Below are 23,545 nucleotides of genomic sequence, written 5' to 3' on the forward strand. Positions count from 1 at the left end.
CTTAAGGTTTAAAGAACTTGAGGGGGAAAAAAGTTCTGCAGTTTGTTAGGTTTGGGGGTTTTTTATGGAAAAACAAGATGATCAGTACTCTGTAAAACTTGACAGCTTAAAGTAATCTTCAGCAGCGTTCTTGCTGACCATAGTTGTTTATCCACACAGTGTTTATTAGGACTGTTGCACAAATTGGAGTATAATAAGAAAATGTTAACACCTGACAGAGGTATTGCAACTTCTGGGCACACAGTCCACCCACGAGTACCTGAACACTGATGCTTTCACAGTTGTTTTCTTCTTAGTTCTAACCCAGGGCAAGGCAATGAAAGTGATTTTCCCAGAGGGAGCAAAGGAACTGTTTGGATGTCTGGGTTTGTTTCTGTTCATGTCTCTCTTTCTGACTGCAGAAACTGCTGCACAGGCCTGTGTGAGGAGACACCTGGTTGTTGGGAAGGGGGAACCAGGAGGGGACAGGGACAGTTTAGGCATTTTTTCTGCTGATAAAAATTCTAATGAGTGTGTGATCTCCAGGCTGTGACAGCTCTGTGCTCAGTGAACCTTCTGGGGGAGTTCTGCCCACATTACATCCCTTTTCCCCTCCACCATCTTGTGCTTGCTAGAAAGTTTGCTTCTAACTCACTGATTACTCTTGTTTTCTGCTCCTGAGTGCTGTATCTCATCTTCCATCCCAGAGAAATGATGGTACAAGATGGGATATCCTGGAAATCAAATGCAGGGCTTGGTGCTGGCAGGTCCTTGCTAAATCAGGAGCTGCTCACTCCAAGCACCATGTGCTAAATGATGTCTTGAGCCACCCTGCTTGGTTGAAGAGGCTGCATTTCTCTCCATGAGCAGCAATAGAAAGCTTTAAGGAATTAGTTTATATTTGCATGGAGGAAGCTGTGTGTAAAAACAAGACAGGAGATTCCTCCTCAAGGACAGAGATACATGAAATAATACAGAGAATCTCTTCTAAAAGCTGTTGTGTGTTAAAAGCTCATGCAGTGGTTCTGTGTTGTGTGTTTAAAACATTTGCATCGAAGCTTCCTTCCTTCTTCAGGGCTGTTTCCTGCTGCTGGTTGCTCATATTTTGGGTTCTGTTGTTCAACTCAATGGAAACTTTCCTGTTTCCTGCTGGTCTTTCCCCTAGGGGAAAACAGCAAGAAAAAAGATCACCTCTAGTTTCAAATCTAACAATAATTTTCTGAAAGAAGCAGTGACTGAACAAACTGTCCTCCCTGAGCAGGTGTTGGGCTATGCCCTGTCCTCCCTGCTGTGCTGGAGCTCAGCACTGCAGCCCTGTGGGTCACTGCAGCCCCGTGGTCACTGCAGCCCTGTGGGTCACTGCAGCCCTATGGTCACTGCAGCCCTATGGGTCACTCCAGCCCCATGGTCACTGCAGCCCCAGGGGTCACTGCAGCCCCGTGGTCACTGCAGCCCCATGGTCACTGCAGCCCCATGGTCACTGCAGCCCTGTGGGTCACTGCAGCCCCGTGGTCACTGCAGCCCCATGGTCACTGCAGCCCCAGGGGTCACTGCAGCCCCGTGGTCACTGCAGCACCATGGTCACTGCAGCCCCATGGTCACTGCAGCCTCGTGGTCACTGCAGCCCTATGGTCACTGCAGCCCTGTGGTCACTGCAGCCCCATGGTCACTGCAGCCCTATGGGTCTCTGAGGAAGAGCAGCAAGGACCAGCAGAGTCCCTGCATGTTGCTGCTGCCTGAAACAGGGCAGGAGGTTTCCTTCAGACAGGGCAGGTGCAAATAATGAATTCAGCTCCTTTACAAGGAGGTGTGGGCTGTGCTTCCTGTGCAGTTTAAGCTCAGTCTTTACTTTCCCCCTGCTCTTCCTGTTGGAGATGTGCTGGGCTTTAGAAGTTCATGGTCACCAGCCCCTTTATTGTGTCGAGCAGAGGAGGAAGTTTGAAGCTCACCTCTGTGCATTTCAAGCAGTTTATGTTGGCATCTCGGACCCCTCAAGCCCTGTGGGCAAAGACAGGGAGGTAAATGCATCTTTGTGCATGTTGGTGTCACGTGTGGGGGAAGCTGCACACTGTGAACTCCTGCAGAGATGATGATGATGATGATGATGATGATGATGATGATGATGATGATGATGATGATGATCATTCCAACTCCCAGTGAGGGGCTGGGGTGACTCTCTCTGGAGGAGCCTGGCCCCACAGCCAGGGGCAGTGGGCACTGGGATGTCCCTATGGAATGTTCTGGAGCACATTGTCTGTGGGGTGAGTGCCAGTCCAGCCTTGCCTGCCTGCTCCCCCTTGCCTTGGCTGTGCCTTTAACTGGGTGGGGCCCAGCTGAGCCTGTTGAGTGGCCTGGGAAGGTTTGTGCCTTGTCAGCACTGGATTAGCAACCCGAGTTTTGCGGAGGTTGTGGGGCTGCTGGTCCTGAAAGGCTGCGTGGCTCAGAGAGACAGAGTCTATGAAGTTTTTATAATTTTAATAGAATATTTTACTAATAGAATATGTAACCAGTAAACTGTTTAATCAACTTTATTTTTAACAAACTTTACTTTTAAAGAGAAAAGTGTTTTACTGATGTCCCATTTGCAAGATGTTTTATTTTTCAAAACCTTTTAAAAGAACAGACAATATGTGGTGGATCTTCATTTCAATCACTTGAGATGCTCATCTTAAAAGTAACAGGTTTGTTCTTAGGAAGATCTTGTTGAGGAACAAGAAACACATTTCCATAGTCATTTTAATTTGAAGGCTTTTTAAAAACAGAATTCTAATTGTGCTTATTCAGAGAAAATCCAGAAAATGCAGTACAGAGCTGGTGTCAGCCCTGCTGGATTTTCAGGAGTGGTGTTTCCTTGGTTTGTGTCCCTGCTGTGTGCTGTCACTGCACAAAGTCTCTGCTTTCCTGCTGCTCGTGATGTTACTGTGGTGTTGGTGGGTTTTTGTCTTTCTTTGACACAAATGTTTTTTCAAGGAACTGGAAAAAAGGTGCTAAAAGCAAGGCCCTAAAGACTACATTGCATGAACCAATAATTTTAAAAAACCCAGTTTGTGGTTTACTGGTCACTGTAACACAAAACTAAAATTAAGACTGAAGCAAACGTGGAGTGCAGGGTGTGATCAAACTCTCTTTGTGTTGCTCACAAACACCAAAGCAGAGCTAAAAACCTTTTGTAACCTTTTAGTATATTAGTACTTCTTGGTAGACTTCAATTTTAAGCAAATTCTATTGTGGCTCTTTCATTAAAAGGAAGCTAAAAAGGCGGAAATGTAATTTCAATCTCACCTTCAGTAGGAAGAACTCAAAACTCCATCTTCTGACTCCCTACAAACAGCCTAATTACTGGTTGAACACTCACAGGTCAGACAGAGAAAATAAGAATTTACTGTGAAGGCCAGTGAGAGTCACCTGGGGCTCTGCTCTGTGTTTTTATTGATCAGCAAAGATGAACTGCCAGATTCTCCCTCCTAAGCACCTCCATCCCTCACTAGATCCAGGCTCCAGGGGACTTCCAGGGATCACAAGCTGAGCCTTTTCTGTGTTTGCCTGTTGTACATGATGAGGATTAATGGTTGTTACCACCTGCAGAAAGTCTTTGATCTTTATCTGAAGCAGGATTAGTGTTTACCCAGGACTGTTCCCTCCTTCCTTCAACTTGCACTGAAACCGTTTGCACAGTGCTGTTGCTAACTCTAAAGTAATTTGTCTCTCAGTAGTCTTTTATCACAAAACATTTTTTTTTTTCTGTGATCATTATTTTCCCATACAAAAAAAATTACACATGGCAAAGCAAATGCCTCTGTGTCAGGCAGGCAGTAATGGACTCTTTGTGGACACTATCAGGAAATGTGCCTTTTGTTTTCCTGCACCTGTTGCTGAATTACAAATAAAATAATCCAATGCTTTATTAAATAAAATGAGAAGCCCTAATGAAATTGTACCAGCCATTACCAGGAAGTCAATTGAAAACATTCAGCAGCTGCTTCAGTCTCAGTTCACTCACACTGACAGGATTGTTTGCTCCTTCTCCTTGTGCTCTGAGTGAGGGGGGCACAGCGCCTTGGGCCACTTCACACCACCCTGCCCTCACTCCCTGGGTGCATTTGGTCAGAGTCAGTAATAAATGATGCTCAACAATTCAGTACCTTGGACTTGTAGGAGTTTGTTAGAAACCAGAATCCCAGGCCTTGCATCTGAGTGCTTTGCAAATATCAGTTTGTCCTGATAGTAATGAACCAGCTAAAAATCTCCTGTTTTATTCTGATTCTATAGAGAGGGGTTGATCAGAAAGGTTGGGAATCAAATCAGTGAGTCCTTCTCATTAGACAAAATACCTCAGGAGCCTGAGGAGCGCCTGGAGTGAGCTGGGATCAGCCTGGTGCAGTTAAATGTCACCAACTCCTTCACTAAAGGTCTCCAAGAGAATTGATCTGTCTCTGCTGTATTTAAAAGTCAACACATCTATCACAGCAGTGCTGGTGAGTAGGTGGGGACTCTTTCCCAGGGCAGACTGGAATTCCTAACAAGACCTAAAGGTGAGTCCAGCACTATTGTCTGTGCTAAGCCTTGCATGAAAAGCACTGAGAAGTTGCATCTCAACTGCTTTGGATCTTGGGAAATGTTTGATACAGACTTATACAAAGAGTGTAACAAAGAATGGTGTTCAAACATGCATGATTCAAGGTTTGGTTTTAAAAATGGTTCAGGAGTAGCTGGATGAAATGTCAGCCAAGGAGTAAGGGAAACAGCCCTACCTTCCAGCAGCTGGGGAAGGAATAGCTGGGAAAGGGTAGAAGGAGCAGAGGGAGGACATGCAGGTCCTGAGCACTGCGTGTCAGCAGGAAATTATCTCCAGAATCTGTCTCCTGCTCTGGTTTTGTGGTGGCTCAGATCTGTGATCTACTCTGAATTGATCCCAGTATAACTCCTTGAAGAAACTAGACTCAAATATAAGTAAGGCAAACACAATAGAACTCAAGGAAATCATACAGACAGAACTCCCCTGTTGGAAGGTTTGAGCTAAGTCAGGATAAAGCAAATTTTGGGGATGTGAGGGAGGGGAAGGATCAGTCCCTGTCTCAAACACCTGGGCTGTGTCACCTACAGTCTGCCCTATCAGGCCCAAGAGCTCACTGAGGTGTCCCAGAGCCTAAAGGGTGCCTTGTCCTCACCATGGCCTCTCCATGGAGGGAAACAGGTGTGCACGTACTGACACTTTTTCCACAGTTCTATTTTTTGGGTGTTTTTAGGTGTATTTTATTTTGTAAATTGCTTGTGTTTGGAGTGGGATATAGAAATTTTGGCAAGGAGACTGCAAGGGGTGGCAGGCTCAGCAGCTGCCTGAGGGAGGCACAGGAGAGGAAATGGGATTGTTCTGCAAACTGAGCTGACTTGAACTGATTCTGCCAACAGGTCCAGGAGGGATCCTGGCACTTCCAACTGCTGCCAGTCAATCACTGCAGCTGGAGGAGGATGTTTTTCTGTGGCCCAGGGCTTTTTATGCCAGCTGTGAGGCTGGAACATTGCTTTGCTGTCCCTGTGACCCCATTAGGAGAGAATTCCATCCTCAGAGGAGCTGCAGAGAGCCCTGGCAGGGCTCTGAGGGCTCAGTGCCACAGTGAGACCTGCTGGGTGTTGCAGGAAGGAACATAAAAGCTAAGCCTGGCAGGTGTTTTCCATTTCTCCAGTTCATTTTACATTGTCTACATTTAGTGTTTACATGGGGCAGATGCTTCTGCCACACCTCTTGAGTCCTGGGAAAGTGTAACGAGAGCAAACTGAGGAACTGAGACATTCTCCAGTTCTCTTTATCTGCCCTTCTTCCTGCAGGACAATGCTCAGAGTGCTTCAGCCCGTGTTATTCCAGAGAGAAAAAGGCCTAAATGAACTATCATCCATCTATCTATCTATCTATCTATCTATCTATCTATCTATCTATCTATCTATCTATCTATCTATCTATCTATCTATCTATCTATCTATCTATCTATCTATATCTCTATCTCTATCTATCTATCTCTCCTATTTTTTTACATGAAACACCAGAAAAATCTGCTGCATGATCCAGTAGAACAGAAATGCTTTCCCTGACCTGCTGCTATGAACAAACTTCACTGTTTGAGAATTGCTTATCATCTCCCCACTACTGTAACTTTTCCACAGATAGAGAAATAAGCGAGTTCATCAAATAATAATTTTTACTTGTTTGTTAATTGCTAGAGAAAGATCTGCTGTTTAAGGACCCCAGAACCCAAGAGGTGAGCTGAGGTTACTGAATCTGTACCAGAGCAGAGCACACTTGAGTGTAACATCTCCACTAAATACTGATCTGCATTAATACTCATTTGTGTTTTACCAGTAATTATTTAGTTTTAAAGAATATATAGGAGTAATCATATCCTCTTGCAAAGAAAAAAACCCAGAAAATTATACTGGGAGGAATATCAGTAAGACCACTATTAAATTTTACTGCAGGAAGGACATTTTAGTAGTGTAGTTATTTGAGTAATTTTTCACTAAATATATCTTAATTTGTTCTCATGAGGTCACCATAGACTCTCAAAGTTAAAAATCAAAATTATTAAGAACTTTGAAATGCTTGATACAAAAATCTAAAGGGGCCAAGTTCTTTTGTGATTTCCTCTTTGGACAGGAAGTGTTTTTCATGATTCCTTGAATCCACTCACAATTTTACTATTTACTACAACTGGCATGTTGTTCTGTCAAAATGTTCTTTGAGTTCCTCCAAATTGCTTCAGAAGCACTTGGGGGATATTTCTAGGAAAACAAGTACAGTAATGAGTCATGAAGTTCTTTCCTTAACCACTGAGCAGATCTTCCTTACCCCAGCTCAGAGATCAGAGTAGGAGTTAAGGCCAATTCAATTTCCAGGCTGCAGGAGCCTGGGACTCTGTAGAGGTGCCAGCACAAGTGTCTGATGGTGAATTCTGAGCCCCAGACACCTCTCTCCAGGTGGGCAGTGCTGCCACGTGGCACACACCCCATGAACATGGAGCAAATGACAATATTAGAGTTTTTATTTGACCATTTCCACTTGATTTGCTCAGCAAGGCCCTGTTATTTCACTCAGAGGAGGAAACATACTTGAAATAACTGAAAACCACTGCATTAACTTCTTAAAATCCTGCTGAGGGCTTGGCTGCCCTGTGGTGCCCAGTGCAGGCTCTGCTCTCCCCATGACATCGTGCACACCCCGCTCAGGTCCAACAGGACTTTGTTTGCTCTTTAATCACTGATAACACACAAGTGGCCAGGAGTCAATCTCTTTAGTTAATGGGTCCTTTAATTTTTTTGCTATATTAATAAAAAAGTGATCCAATTTATCTGTTTCCTTCTGGAGTAACTATTCAGGATTTAAGAAGCAAATACACCATATCCATGAATTGTTTGTCAATGCAACCATGATGATGTATATATTTGCACAATCTGAAAAGTTGGCATCTTCATCCAAAATGCCGACGCTGGAAGGATGGGGAACAATTTAGGATAGGAAAAAAAATTCTCTTACCCTCATCTTCTGAGTGGGCTGGGAAGACAATCAAATCTCTAAAGTCCTTGAGAGGAAAGAGGCTGAGTTGTAACTTCTTCCATGCTCAGTCAGCCAAGAGCTCCAGTCCATCCTGCCCAGAGGCAGCGGCTCCTCCAGGGGATTTACAAACATGAATGGTCATTTCACAGCAGCTCTGCGAGCAGAGCAACTCTCCTGCCTCTTCTGCTTAAAACTACTCCAGTTCCAGAGTACAGAGAGGTTTAACATTAAGGCATCCATACAGCTCTGGTGTTTGCTTTCATTTAATAAAGATCAATTTACTCAAATACATGGAATGTTGGCACAAAACTAAAGCTTCTGTGGAACAGCTACCAATCATACACAAGTACTCTGTGAGGTCCTCTCGACTTGCATTTCTCTGATAGATACACCACAACATGGCTTCAATAATACAAACTGAATGCTGGATCAAATCTCTAAATAATAAGTAGCAGTTAAAGTAAATGGTTTGCTTTATTTGTAAATTATGTACAGAATACATTTGTTTTTAAATTATGATGGAGCAGGAGAAAGAAAACAGCCATCATTTCCAAACCATGCTGCTTCCTTCACCTGCTGGAGATGACATCTCTCTCTGCACTGGATGCACAAAACCAGTTTGGATTTCCTCAGTTGCTGGCACACAGGCTGGAGAAACAGAGAACACTGCAGCCAAATTCAGCACTACCAGCCCCTCTACTGTCAGCAAAATACTTCTGCTAAAACTAGTTTTCTCAGGAAAGTTCTCACAATCTTTTCAAAACAAAATCAAGAAAAATATCAAGACGGCTGTGGGCTAAGAAGGGCTTTACCTAACTATCAGATGAGGATAACTAGGAATAATCTGAGATTTGGTCATTCAACTTTTACCTGGTTTACAAAAGCAAGTTTGAGAAGCTAAACTAATTGACCAGTTATGCAAGTACCAGAAAATGATGTTTTTCAGTATGTTTGAGGACAATCTGGGCAACCTATCAATCAATAAAAAACCTGTCAAATTGATAAAACTTCCGTAAATGGATATTAATGATTAACATAGTACCGAGTAATCAAGTTAATGGTTAAAAAAAATGAAGGAACTAGATATAAAACTGTTTGGTAACACGGATATTTCAGCAAACAAAGATGCTACTGTATGGTCTATGTTTTGGTGATCAGCCAACAAAGAAAATCCAACCATTTGCACATACTTAGTCCCAAACCACAGTGAGTTATGATTTTCCATGTGAAGGCCCCCTTTCGGTATCTTCCTCCTCTTCCTCCTCACAATCCCCTTCATCTGTTTGCTGTTCCAGTTCCTCTTTTGTGATCATTTCAAAGTCGTTTCCATTGCCACTACTGTGCTGGGACCTGTCATCTTCGCGCCTGTCACTGTCAGTGTCTGAATGTCGCTCTCCTCCCGAGCCGTCTGTTCCCGAGTTCCTTGTGCCTTCTGTCTTTCCATCCTCCTCCTCCTTCTTCTCACTGTCTGATTTCTCCTCGCTGTCGTATTTTTGCTGCTTTTTGGATTCTGCTTTTTCCTCTTTCTTTAAGTCTGCTTTTGGTCCTTTGTATTCGTGTGTGTACAGGGGCCTGAAGGAGTCAATGAATCCCACGTCTGCTGTAAGGTTTGGCAGGAACCAGAAGTGATGCCTTCCTCCAGTGATGAGCCAGATGATGAGGAAAAGGATGCAGCGAGCTGTGTGCAAACAAGGGAAAGTTTGGATTTTGTTACAGACACACACAGTGTACAACCACGCCGTAAGAGATGCTCACTGCTAATGCCCACCCCCAGCCAGGGACTGGGGGATGCTGGGGGGAAACCCCTCATTCCACAATAGCTCTGTGAAGTACTTTGTTCTTCCCATGTCTCCTCCAACCCACTAACCATGGATCTTATCTCTCATTTAACTTTTAACCCCTCTGCCACAGAAAGCTTTAAAATCCTGGTGACACCATTCTCGCCTGTTAATATGTTTCTGTGTGCAGTCCTGGGTGCACACAGAAATAAGTTCCACACTTATCTGTTTAAACACAGGCAGTAAACGAATCTGCACTACACAGGAAACACCGGCAGGTGACACGAGCCTGAGCGCTCTCTCTTCCGTGGCACGACTGTGACACCCGCTGGCCGCAGGGCAGCGCACACGGGACCCGCCCAGCCCCGGCTCGGGGAGGAGCCCCTGCCCGCACTCACCGACGGCCAGGAGCAGAATGCTGGCGACAAAGCAGCCGGCGCCCACGCTGAGGTAATAAACACCGACACGCATCTCGGCGGGCCACAGCGGGAACAGGGTGGCGGCTATGACGGCAATCACTGGGCACGGGGGGCACGGGGGACAGAGGCACGAGAAGCATCATTAGTACACGTACAGAGGTTCAGGCTTACTGCTCATTCAAAGCAGTGCCTTAGGTTCAGTTAACATCTATTTTTTTTAACATCTTTTAGATTTTAAAAAATAAAATTAGCTGATTTGTCTAATTCTACACAAGTTCTAATATCACTGTTATGCATCACTTATATTTCATATTTTTAATAACCCACATTTGCCCACTGGACAATTCCCTGGTTAGTTGTGCATACTTACCAAGTACGAGTCCCATGGCAAAAGTTTTAAAGTGAACAGGGTCATAGATCCACACGTAGACCTGCAACAGAAATGATGTTTACACTCAGAACAAGCTCTCTGATAAACATCTCCTGTATTCCCTCCCCAAACACTCACTGCCAGGCTGCAATGCTTGGGGCTGAGCAAAAGGCCTTCTGGTCAGCCCCCAGGCAGGGCAAGGGGTTGTGATTCCTAGGAAGGGTAACTGACAGGTGATGGAATCCTGAGGAAAACAATCAGACAGCAGAACTGATGAGAAAATGAAAGATTCTGAAATCAAGGTTTGGTTGTATCTTTCTTTATTCATTAATGTTGTTCAGCATGAAGCCAAAAAAAAAAGACAAAAAAATTAAGTTTCCCAAGTCCACTAAGTGGAAACAAAAAGTCTTTTTGAGTTTTGAAAGGAAAACACAGAGACTGCACACCTGGAACCAAGGAGGCAGCTGGAATGCTCACTGCAGGCCCTGTGCTGGGCTCAGACCATTGCCCCTGTGCCCTCTGTCCCACAGCACTGTTAGCTCTGCATCTACAGCTGCAACTCTCAGAGCAAATGTTTGTGTGAGAGCTGTGGATCCATTTGAATCTGAGCTGCTCAACCATAAATGAAAAACTCCTTGGTAAAGTGCAGGATTTTCTGAACTAGACAAATCTGTGATTTTTTTTCTTAGCAAACGAAAGAGTTTGAATCCAAGCTTCTAACAATGAAAAGAAGCTGCTGGTTACTAGAAACCAGCAACCCTCATTGCAGATTTGTCAATACCAACTACCAGAAGGGCACCTGGGAGGCAGTGATGATTCTGTGTGGTGCAATAAATATTTAACACTCTGCTTCCCACAAGGTGCCAGAGTTAACTGTATGCAGGTGCCAGTCAGCTGTTCTGGGAGCCCAGGCAAGCTGAAGATGGTGGCTGCACTAAGTGTGTGATATCCAGTGTTTGTAAGTGCAAAATAATGAGGGAAAGGGAAAAACCCAGCTCTAATGCAAATACATAGGAATTTGCTCTTAATCAGCTACTACTTAAAAAAAAGCTTTTGTGAATTACAGTTGTTAAAAAATGTTCAGCTCATTAATAAACAGAGAAGTAAGTGATGTTAGGACAAGCAGTAAATACTGTGGTATTGCAGATACTGCACTGCAGCCTCATTTGGAATGGGCACTTCATGTAGAGACAACAGGGAGGATCAGAGCTGGGTGTGATTCCACATCAGATGGGATGAAACAGAGCAAAGCAAGTGTAGAATGAGAAAGGTAAAACCAAGATACAAAGGAGAAACACATTTTCTGCACAAGTGATTTATTTGCAGAATTTGCTGCCATGTATGTTTGATACCCAAAGGAACACAAGAATCCTGGGGAGATTCCAGTACAGCCACACACAGCATCAACACAGCACAGTAAAACTCACCACTTATCCCACACCTGAGAAGCACAAATGTGACTCTGGACATTACAGAGCTGGTAAATAATTACATTCTGTGTCTTCCAGAACAGCAAAGCACACAGAAGTATTTAAGGCCACAATTTCAGTGGAAAAGCCAGGATGAGCATTCAGATCACAAAGCCAGGCAGGTATTTTTTATTTCCACTGCTGTGACTGAACATGGTGCCCTGGAAGGCTGGTTTGGCTTAGAACAATTTTGGCATGGCAGTGGCTGTGGGGTAAGCTGGGCTGGAGGCACTTCAGGAGTCTTTGTCCCACCCTCCTGTCCCAGGCAGGGTCAGCCCCACCAGCCCCTGAATTCACCCTGAGGACAAACATTTCCCCTCATGGCCACCAACACCTCACCTACTGGTAAGGAAGTTTTCTTTGGGATTTTTTTAAAGTTACTCTTCTCTATTTATCTGTCTTTAACCTCCTTGAAGTATCTGAAAATCTGCTTTCAAGGTCAGCCATCACATTGCCATTATTTTTTCTTTCAACATGTCAGGAAGGAGTTTGCAGAAATCCAATAAATTACAGCATTGTCTGACAACAGCATGGTGACACCCAAAGTTGAAAAGCACCTCTAAATCTTACCTCATTTCCATCCAAGAAAACTTGGTCTTCATGTGGCTCAAGTTTAAATTTTCTCTTAGTTTCCTTTTTCTTAGGTGTTCCTGGGGTGTCATCCTGAGGACAAACATAAATATTTTATTTATATCTCATATATATATATATATATATATATATTTATAATATATTTAAAATACATATACAAACCACTATATATAAAATTACAAAAATCTAATGCTTTAATTTTTGTATTTCATACTGTACAGGATCTTCACAATATATTTTAATTTATAGTATCTGTTAATATATTTAATTGGGTAACTTTTCACAGACTTAAGATCATGTTCACAGTTTTTGGGGTTTTTTTAAAGTAAAGACACTTTATTTCCTCCTGTTCTTATTTATTATCAACTGGGTACCTCAAAAATCAAGGAAGATTTTAGGTAAAGAGAAATCTCATTTTTAGTGTCTAAGGACTGTGACTCAGGATTCCACTGTGGCATGAAAAGCCTGGCAAAGCTGGGCTGATACAGGAAGTCTGTACAGGGATCAAGAACAGGGAACAACACTTCACCATCACTGATTTGTTAGAACTATTTGCTATTTTAGTGCCATATTTACCAAATGGACATCCTGGCAGATCAGTTTCTGCCCATTTATTCTTTATCATCCTCAATCTGTTTTTGGATCTTGTGCTTCCTCTTCTCTTTCTCCTACTTGCTTCTCTTTGCTTACTTCATTGTGAGAAATTAACTTTGTGGTTTTGGTCCTGTGTTTCATTCAAGTTCCCACCCACTGGCTTATATAATCCACTAAATATGTGTTCAATAAATAATGGTTAGTTTAAAAATTAACATACATTTAATAATGTACTTCCCCTGCTGACAGTGGAATGGAGGAGTTTGTTACTTTCATAATCAGCATTTTGCACTACCTCAGGGGTTGGGTTATGTTACACTGGGCTGGGACTGCAGTGGAATTGTCCTGTTTGTAACTCTTTTATTCACCATTTGGGTTTCTCTGGACAGCCAAACCTTTGTAGACAGACTGTAACTCTCACTAGATGTGCCATTATTTACCTTAGGAATGTTTGAATGGGAATAACTTTGGCCCACTATCCTAACTCTCACTGATTCAGAATACTGAATGTAGAAGAAACACCAAATTCACTCATCAAGTGTCTCCTCAGCTTGCCAACATTTTAGAGATTCTGTTCTGCTAATAATAAATAAGTAATAAAAGCAATCAGGAGTGAAAACAAACCCAAAGCATATTAAAACCTGTACAGGAGTAGCAGTTTAAACTTGGAAGCTCAAGTGCAAGGAAGCAGGATGCAGGCAGGCATGGAGCTGTTACACAGCCAGTCACAGGCCCCACATACCAAATGTGACATTCCAAACATTCCAGTTACCAAACACTGCAAAACTGTTCTGTTTCAGTGCTGCAGCTGCACTGGTTTGGGTGTTTGGTCACATGCACATGTGTCATTCTGTGCTAACTGATGTACACAGGCTCCCTGCCTGCTGCCACTGCACAGAAACAGCTTTGGATTAACTCAGCCCACATTAAAAGATGACAAGGTACACAAAGGCCAGCTGAAGCCTCTTTTTTGATCTAGACCAAAATAAGACAAATTCAAAAGGTAACAAAAAAAAAAAAAAAAAAAAAAAAAAAAGCAGCAGCATGATTTAGAGATGAAAACAGGAAAATAAAGCATGGCATATTTTAGAATAATCAACTTCTGAGCCAGTGCAATGTTAAAAATCTGTTGATGTATTTGTTACAGGTCTTCTCTTGCACACAGTACTTACCTTCTTACACTCATCTTTATCACCATCCTTTTTCTTTTCCTTTTCTTTCTCCTTCTTTGTTTTTTCATCTTTGCCACTTTCCTTCTTGCTCTTTTTCTCCTCTTCTTTCCCACTCTCAGCCTTTCCTTTTTCCTTTTCCTTCTTGGTATCCTTGTCAGGTTTCATTTTCATCACTTTCAAGGCTCGATGAAAGAACTGTTTTTTCAGGAGTCTTAAAATGAAATAAGTTAAATGATTCATTTAAGTGCAGCTGGGAGAACAACATTTACACTCAATCATGTTATCAGACACCATTCTAGATTACCTCTCTAACATAATCATGACCAGCATGACTGAAAGGCAAGGTCACAGTCATCTGCTCTATTTACAGCTACACACACCAGACCTACTTCTCCCATGCCTTGCCTGTTGCTTTGCTTTTTTTGGTTCATCTGCTCAAAACTGGGTAAAAACTGTACTTTTCTGAGGCAGCATTTTGCAGATTTAAATGAACACACAAAATGTAGGATACAGCAACTCACCAGATCCGTTTAATCATCTTTCCCATTAATGCAATTCCTGCACTATTTATTTTTGAGTTCATGTCAATGGATTTCATAGCAAAGATAAGGAAGTGGGCATACAGCTCATCAAGATCTCTGGTAAGTGATGCACAATGAACAGAACTGCTCTGTTGAACTGTGGTACCTATGCCAAGCCTTCCCTTCCTGTCAGCTACAAACAGACATTACTGCAAGTGCATGTATTATCTGTTTAATATGGAGATATAAAGACATAAATAGATGGCAAGCAGGGCACCAGGATGTAGTACTTGGTGTTCTTAAGGTGGTCACCAACTAGAAACATCCCTGAAAGGAGCCAAATTCCCAATAGGAAGAGCAGCAGAGAATCTGCTCCTCAGACAGCAGGGACAGAGATTTGAGAGCTCTGACCCTACTGACTTCAAATATTGGCAAAATTCAGGAAACTCCTTTGGTTCACCTTGCTGCCCCAAGCAGTGCAGTGAAAGCCTGGGAGAGTTCTGGGAACAAAAGTAATGAAACTGCATCATTTCCACCCTCAAACACAGCAATATAAATCATTACAATCATTATTTCTGCACACATCCTGAAATTTTAGGATGCACAAAGCCCAAGTTACACTGGTTCCTAACTAACTGTGACATCTGGACAGCTACAGCCATTCCTGACACTGGAGAAGTGGCCTGGGTCATACCTGTTGCAGTAATCAACCACAGACTCTCGGGTTGTAAAGAGAGCCTCCTCTCCTTTCTTTGCCTTTGCCCATTTAGAATCCAGGAGGCAATCCACAGCTTTGGAAGCTAGAGGGAAAAAATGAATTAAAAATGCATTCAAATTAACATTATTTTTAACATTTAGTCTACATTCCTTGAACCACAATGACCAGTCTGTTCTGGTGATGTTTCACATCCTTTTAATCTTTCAAGTAAGACTAGGCACTATTCTGAAATATATTCCTCTTGACATCACCCACCTTTAAACCACAGAGTGAAAGTTTATTGCATTTACTCCAGGTCAGTGAGATTCATTTTATGGCTTCCTAATACCTAGATAAGTTTTCAAAACCAAACTATAGGATCAGTCCTATTAATAAAAATAAAACAGCCTCTCCCACCCTCCAAGTGCAGTGTGAGAAGAAACCAGAATTCTCTGGTTGAAAGCAAGCCTACCAATAAAATAATCAACTCGGTGGCCCATCATGTTGGTGGATTTTGTTGGACAGTTGAAGCGCAAGTATTTAGCAACAGCCTTCTCCTCCTTGAATGGCTCACCAACTTCCTACAGGGGGAAAAGCCAAAAGTTATTAATACAGTTTTAAACACATAAGAAAATCACCCATTTGGGCTTAAAAAATCTGATATTGCAAAGTCTTGTCTTCATTATTTAATGGCACAATAAACAAATCAAATAGAAAGGATGTGAAAATAGGTCAAGTCATTTTTCCTGAGAACTTTCTGTCTACAGGCAGCAAAAAAGCAGCAAATCTCAAGTTAGATGAACTGAAGGTAAGGAGGACAAACTCCTTCAGCAGATCTGTAGAAAGAGCAAACTAAAGGAAGGCCTAAAAGGAAAGCAGCACATGGGAAGCTGCTCAAGGTACACAGCTGGGATGGAAACAGATGTGAAGCTGGGAACAAAGAAAAAGCAGAGTGAGGAATGAGTGTGTATGAAATGACAGCAATGTAGGCACTCTGAGAGTGCAGCTCACATTTCATGTGAGAAGGAGAAAACCATGTTGAAAAGAAGCTGAAAGATGTGGCTGGAAAATTTCTGTGCCCACTTTGACTACAGAATGAGACTCTGAGTACCCTTGAGGAGATTCTGCCAATCCACAGAGTACAACATCAGGATGAAAGCACAGCAGGATCAAATTTAAACATCAAAAGTAATGCTTGATGAGAAGGGAGCCCTTAGTCTGCACACATTCACACATTCTGTGCTTTTACCACCTTGCAGAGAGGTAAGAGAACTCTGAGATGTATAAGGCAGAAGGATGGAGATGGGCATTTTCATTATGTAAAATTAAGATCTAATATTTGCAAGCAGGGAATGGAAGAACTTTCTAATGTTCCTGCTTCACAAAAACATATCTGAAAAAACCCATAGGCTGGGATATTAAACTGACTTATGCTAACTTCCTCAAAATACTTTTCTCTAAATTCTTTTAATCCATAAGGTTTAATTCTCCAACCCCCTTGCTACTTGTGGCTCAGCAGCACAGGAACACGGGACAGCTTTCCACACCTCAGTGCCTTTTCTGTACCTGCTCCTCTGGGGTTGCCTGAAGAAATAGATTGTATCAACCACAAATCAGACTGGTCATTTACAGGAATAAAAGTTTCAGAGTCTATTTAAAGACCTAATATTCCTAAAGGTCAATAAACATATACAGCCTCCATTACTGCTTTGAAGATGTATAATAATAATATCACAAGCAGCAGGTTACATGAAAATTCAAGGTGAAATAGCTGTGTTTACACCAGAATAAAAGCTTCAGATGGTAGAGTTGTTAATTTTCAACAGCTAACTTTCAAAACCAACTGGTTAATGAGTATCCTTCTAGAGGAGACTGTTGCTTTTCCTGTCTGAGGAGAATTTTGGAGAGAATAATACAGACACAAGGTATCCAAATGACCAAAAGACTCCACAGCCCTTAGTTCTGAGACTTTTTAAAAAACCCTCCATATGAAGAAGAAATATGCTCACTCACCAGGTAGTTTCAAAAATGTACCCAAATTAGGCCAGATGATCCTAACAGTCCTCAAATGGATATTACCTCCTGCTGCATGTCCAATCCATTTTCTTAATTTTTACATTTTAAAAATCTGCATTGAACATCAGATAAGAAAACTACTCCCTGACAGTGCAGGTATGGACATAATTTATGTTCTGTGGTTTCAGGTCCTCTTACATGGTACAGTTCCAGCAGTAACTGTAAATCAAACCAAGCCACCAAACTTGGTGCCAATAAATGGAACAGCACCAAAAGGGGCTCCAGTGCTCTGAAATCAAACAATGACTGTGTGTGCCACCATTGCCAGTGGGATAAGGCACCAGGAGAACGGGACTGCAGGCAGCAGCTGTGTGTGAAATGCTGCTCTGCTGATAATTCCTGTCAGCAAATGGGATTTGGAACAATTCACAGGGCAAATGTTCTTCACAGCACGGACAGTGAGACAGAGAAACTGCAGACACTCTCATCAGTGTTAACTCCTCTGCTAAGGTGCTTTTTCTCCTTCTTCCTAAAATATTTATGGTCCTGCTGGGCCATGTGATGCACTACACAGGCAGGGGCTGGCACCAGGAGATTTTTTTGTTGCTCCTTTCTCTCTATTGCTTTGTGAGGGATAGTTTCATAACAGCCCAAACAAAAAAAGCTTCCCAGTGAGAGAGACTGCCACAGTTTAACTGAGCTCATTCTGAGAAAGTGTCCCCTGCAATTTAATCCCCATTTTTCATCCTATTTTCATCTCTTTGTCTGCAGAGCCAGGCTTCCATTACCCTAGGCACAACTTTTAAAAGTTGCAGTTCAACCAAATTTTGTGTTCGTTTTTAAAAGTAGCCCGTGTTGTCACTAGACAGCATGTAAGATTTAGAGATTCACAATCCCTGGTGACAAACTCTGGCCATTAAAAATAAAATCAAACCAGATTTCTTCCTTGTCTAGACTGAACTCCACCTACTGACAGGAAAAGCAGTGCTCAGCCTAGTCACTTGCTAGAAATGCAAAGACATTTTAAATTTTTAAGAATAATTCTCAATCCCAATTCTGCCCTGTATGAGTTCATAAAAGGACAATCAAAGCCAGGGACTTTCCAGACTCACTGAAGGGAAGGGAAAGTCCTAATCAAACTTACCATTATCTCCCAAACCAAAGCACAGCACAGTCCCTGCTGCACTTCAGGGCATGGATGCAGCTCCCAGTTAATTCAACCCCCAGCTGGGACTGCAGCACCAGAGAGGCCTGAACACATCAAAATAATATCTGAGTTCTCTGAATTCTGCCCCTCAGCTCTACCCAAGCATGACTTATTCAGGTTTTCCTGCTCCGATGACAAAAGGGCAGAGCACATTTCTGGTTAGAAAACTGCACTCATTTTATCCCCTCTTTGCTTCACAGGTGCAAGAAGACAGGTATGACCCAAGGCAGGCCAATTTCCTTCCACAACCTGGTAACATGAACAGGGAAAATCAGGAGAGAGTAAATGCTGAGTGTCACTAGCAAGACAAGTTACTCCACATGCAGCCAAATGCATTACAGGGATTTATGCTCCTCTGTTTCAAAAGGGTCATCAAAATTCTTTTATTTCAATGAAACAATATCCAGTTGATTTCTTTGCTCTTAGATTTTCAGAACACCACCCCTCAAAGCAGGCTGCTGAAGCCTAATAGTTGATACAGTTTTCAGATAAGGAAAAGAAGAAATTGAAGCACATTTACCATGTGGTGCCTGTTTTAAAGCTGAGAGGCCACATCAGAAATGCCACAGTGTCAGGCCAGGTTCCATTGCACACACCTCATTCCAAAGCCTCTACAGCTGCATCAGCCCACTCTGCAAGTGCTGAGCACATCCCAGCTTGGGCTGAACTGCAGGATTATCTTTGCCCCTTCCCTGTGCACTGTCAGGATCTCTGGATGCTCTGTGCAGGGTACTGGGTGCTGCTGAGATATCTGCACTTTGCCCAAAACAAACCAACGGGCCATAGACAAAGAAAAAGCACAGAAATTGGCATGGCTGGAGCGGGGAGGGGGAAACAAACACACCTGGGTGTTCGGACTTGCTCTCAGGACAGCCCAATTTTCTTCAGTGAGTAACAAACACAAACTTGTCTGACTCCTGCACTGATGACCAGCACAAGGACAGCCCCAGGTCTCTTAAAAGAAACTGTGGCAGAGCCATGTGGAGAAACCAGTTCTTCTGGATTACCGTGGCCACAAAACATTAACTTTTCTTTACAGAAAAAGATTAGCAGATGTTTTGCAGTCCATATCCTATGAAAACAGAAGTGTCTGTTTTCTTCCCTCTTTCTTTTTAACCACTGCTAATTTTTTTGGGCAAAACCATACAGAACTCTGTAAACATACAGAGTTCTAAAGCAGATCCAAGGAGCAATGTACAGTGTATTGAAGCCAAAACACACCAGCTCAGTCCCCTTCCAACTCCAGGCCAGCTGTTCTGACTTTTTCCCTTCCCACCTCCAAAAATGTAACTCAAGATTTCCAAAAGACTGATTCTTGTTTTAATGACAACTCAGGCTGCTACTTTTCATTCCCATTTTTCAGCTTTGTTTTGCCCCTTTGATGTTTGTTTCTTCCTCCTCTATCAGCTGATACCACTCAGCTTTCAAAGACATAATTTAACCAGTCTCCTTTGTTATCATCCCACTCATCTTTACTGGAATTCATGAAGAAAATCAAGCCAAATGACCAAGCTGGAGTAAAATAAAAATTACTGGAAAACCATTGCATTGTCCATTCTGCAGATCCTTGTCAGTCATTCACACAAAACTGCAGCACAGGAGCAGCAGTGCAGCTCTGCAGCTGTGCATTTTCCTTCCAGGAGAACCCAAATCAAAACAGGAGCCAGCTGTAGGCTACAAGAGTTAATGATTAGTAGATGTCCTTCACCAGGAGAATCTCAGAACTTGAATCAAAGGAAAGAGCCAACAAGGAAAGTACCTGTCACTAATGGCAGCAATGCCACCTCAGCCATCAATCTGCAGTGGGACACTGACCCCAGACTGCCCAGGAGCTGATTTCTCTCTTTGCAGGGGCAGCATTTACGTGCATGAACATTTCTGGAGTGCAGGACACAGCAACAAGGTGCACACCAAGCTCTGGTAATCCCAACCAAAACCTGCCACGGGCAGACTCAAACTGTGCCCTGGAATGCAGCCAAGGCAATGAAAACTTAATGCCCATTGAACAGTCAAACTGCAGAGCTGCCAGCACAGTGCCACGTGTTACCGGCCCAAAGGAAACAACACTCAATGTCCTGTGGTTAAGGGAACATTTCTGGATACATATGGAAAAAAATATAGTTCCAAGACATGAAGTAGCTTTGATCAGGTTGCTGGAGTAACACAGGCATTCAAAGGCATCTCCCATTTTTGTATTTTGTCTAAAATAAAAAGATTAAACTGGCCATTAGACAACAAATGTTGTTTTTCTGTCAGTAAGTCCTTTTTACACAGCAAGCATTCTTGATTTCAGGCATCTCAATCACGTGGGAGCCACTGGGTAAGCAATGTGCATGCTACAGAGCAGCCTCCCCTCATGCTGCATGTCTGAATTCATCTCCCTGTTGATTACAGCTAAATTCCCATCAGGAATGACACTTGGACAATTTTACCTCTGAAATATCTTCCTTCAAACTTCTGAAGTTAAAATTTTTGCAACTTTTGTAACTTTCAGAGGAAGAGTGTAAGCTATGCAACACACATTGGGCAATGTGCCTTTTGATGAAAGTGCATTCCATGAAACACATCCTTCCTGTGGCTGCTTCCGATGGCAAACGTGGAGCAGCCCACAGAGAACTTTGAACTATTTCTGAGCATTTTTCATGTCCAGCTCTCTGACATAACTACCATGATTCTCATCTTGATGGCAGGCATAAAATCCTACAAAAATTCATTCCAAACCCAGTTTTTTTCTAATTGAACTCCACTACATCAGCCTCATCCACAGCTAAAAGCACCAATTTTTCCCAAGAACCTCACTCCTGTCAAGAAATACAGGGTATTCTGATGTCAGACTCGTGTGCAGCACAATAAATAATCTCTTTAGGGGGGCAACATCACCTTAAATTAAGTACAAACTGCTAAAACATTTGAAGCACCTACGAGTAAAAATCCCACACTTGATTTTAAAAGAAGACAATTGCAGCATGAGCCTGAGAAACGTGATAATCATACTGCAAATACACCAGTAAAGTTCAAAAAGCTTAAGAAAAATGAAGTCCAAAACCCACTACCAAGAAAAAGATGAGTTGATTTATTCACTGACCAATTAAAAACACCCCCTGGGCATTCACCAGTATTCTTTATGTCTTGTCTTCCCATTGTTGCTGACCTACACTAGGAACCTATGATAATACACATTTATTTGCATAATTATATATTACAAATTTAGGCCACAACTTTAAGTTTTAAAACCCAGACATTGATTTAATTACTAACAATCTGGGAAATACTTTTACTGCTAACAGGCTGGAAATTAAGTATGTGCTCAACTGCCTGCAAGACCATAGCTTTGGGTGTTATATAAACATTAAATTATGTTTAAATTTGGTTTGATGGGTGCTTTGCCACTCTTGGAAAGGGACAACCCATAAAAATCTTAAAAGGAGAATAATTATGTGATGTTTTGCAATAATTCATTGAATGCTGTGATGGATAGGGCTCATTCAACAAGATTTTGATTAATGACTCCTTGCATTTCTCCCCCTGCCTCGCTAATTGGAATTAAAGGGGAAAAAAGGAACCTTTACAGGTATAGGCAGATCTCAATCTTCCTGGGGGAAGGGAAAGTGGGCTGGGAAGGGAAGGCTGAGAAAGGAGAGGGGACAGCCAAGCAGAAGGGTGACATAGGAAGCCTGCATTGTTGGATGGCTCTGTGATCTCTGCCGTGAATATTATCTGCTCTTACAGCAGAGCAATAAACCCCAAACAATCACTATTTAGCCGAGTGTTGATAACACATAACAGTAACGGGCGTTCTGGTCACTGATACTGTAAATACGCCCAAACCATGCATTAAAAACTCTGTAAAACTCCATGTAAAAACTACACCTCGACACACCAGGCTCCCAGGTAAGTGAAAACACCAAAGCAGCCCTCAGTTTGTCTCTCAGTGCCACCACACAATTATCACGACATTTTAACACCATCTCAAAGCTGATTAGGTCTATTTATAGGCATGCCTGTTTGTTTATGTTTTCCAGACACAAATTTCCTTTCCTTCCCGCATCATTTCCTGCTTGGGGCACGTTTGCTTTTAAGATGCTTTTACCATCTGTCCCACGGCTTCTGCTTACGATCCCTGGGCCGGACAGGCTGGGTGAAGGTGCAGCTCCCGGGTGTTTTGGTGTTACCCTCATTAAGCTATTGTTCGACACTGATAACCGGGGAGATCCTGAGTATAACACGGCGATTAAAAATCAGGAACAGCTCCATATGTAATTTTTTGGCCATGGAGAGACGAAGAACTTCTGAGGGCGCAGAGCCCATGGGGATGGAGCGGGGGCGCCTCTGATGTGCCGGGGGCCCCGCTGGCTGCCCCTCAGCCCCGAAACGCTCCTACTTGAGCTCCACCATTCTGCTTTCACCGTGTTTACCCATCTGCTAGAAAATTCTGAGGAGAACCTGCCGGCCAGGGCTCCGGCCCCGGCCTGAGGGGCTCCCGGCGCCCCGAGACTGGGGCGCTCTCACCGCGGGCCGCCCGCAGCCGCCACCTCGCAACAGCGTCGGGCGGGAAGGCCGCGGGGGAAGCCGCTCTGAGCACGGAGAGGGGGAGCCACCGGGCGGGGAGGGAGAGATAGAGAGGAGGGGGAGTCTCGGGTACCTGGACGCGCTTCCTGTGCCTCCGCCGCTCCGCCATGTTGTCCCCGTCCGCTCCGCCGGTGACGCGCGCGGGAGGGGGGGGGGGGGGGGCGGCGGCCTCGCGAGAGGCGGCGGGAGCGAGCGGAGGGGCGGGAAGGGGGCGCGCCCGCAGCGCCTCCGCCCGTCACCGCCCCCCGCCCCTCGGCCACCCGCCTCGGTCCCTCAGCGAGCCGTCTGCGTGCCTCAGGGAACCCCTCGGTCCCTCACAGTGTCCCTCCGTCCTTCAGTTCCTCAGCGACCCGCCTCGGTCCCTCATAGTGTCGCTCCGTCCCTCAGTTCCTCAGCGAACCCCTCGATCCCTCATAGGGTCGCTCCGTCCCTCAGTTCCTCAGCGACCCGCCTCGGTCCCTCATAGTGTCGCTCCGTCCCTCAGTTCCTCAGCGAACCCCTCGGTCCCTCACTGTGCCCTCTCATTCCCTCAGTTCCTCAGCGACCCGCCTCGGTCCCTCACCTCCCCCTCAGTCCCCTCAAAGCCTCATTCCACCCCGGTCCCTCAGCGCCTCAGC

General features: G+C 43.6%; 1 protein-coding gene across 1 annotated transcript; it reads right to left on the reverse strand.

Moving 5' to 3' along the window:
- Positions 1-7,772: 7,772 nt before the first annotated feature.
- SEC62 (SEC62 homolog, preprotein translocation factor) lies at positions 7,773-23,074 on the reverse strand. Its single transcript, XM_063167348.1, has 8 exons — positions 23,002-23,074; positions 15,609-15,717; positions 15,134-15,239; positions 13,919-14,129; positions 12,132-12,224; positions 10,093-10,153; positions 9,702-9,821; positions 7,773-9,203 (listed from the first exon to the last, which is right to left on the reverse strand). The coding sequence occupies exons 1-8, from the start codon at positions 23,035-23,037 to the stop codon at positions 8,737-8,739; spliced, it is 1,203 nt and encodes a 400-aa protein (XP_063023418.1). The 5' UTR covers positions 23,038-23,074; the 3' UTR covers positions 7,773-8,736.
- Positions 23,075-23,545: the final 471 nt, after the last annotated feature.

The sequence above is a fragment of the Melospiza melodia genome, chromosome 12 (assembly GCF_035770615.1).
Source record: "Melospiza melodia melodia isolate bMelMel2 chromosome 12, bMelMel2.pri, whole genome shotgun sequence".
Taxonomy (NCBI): domain Eukaryota; kingdom Metazoa; phylum Chordata; class Aves; order Passeriformes; family Passerellidae; genus Melospiza; species Melospiza melodia.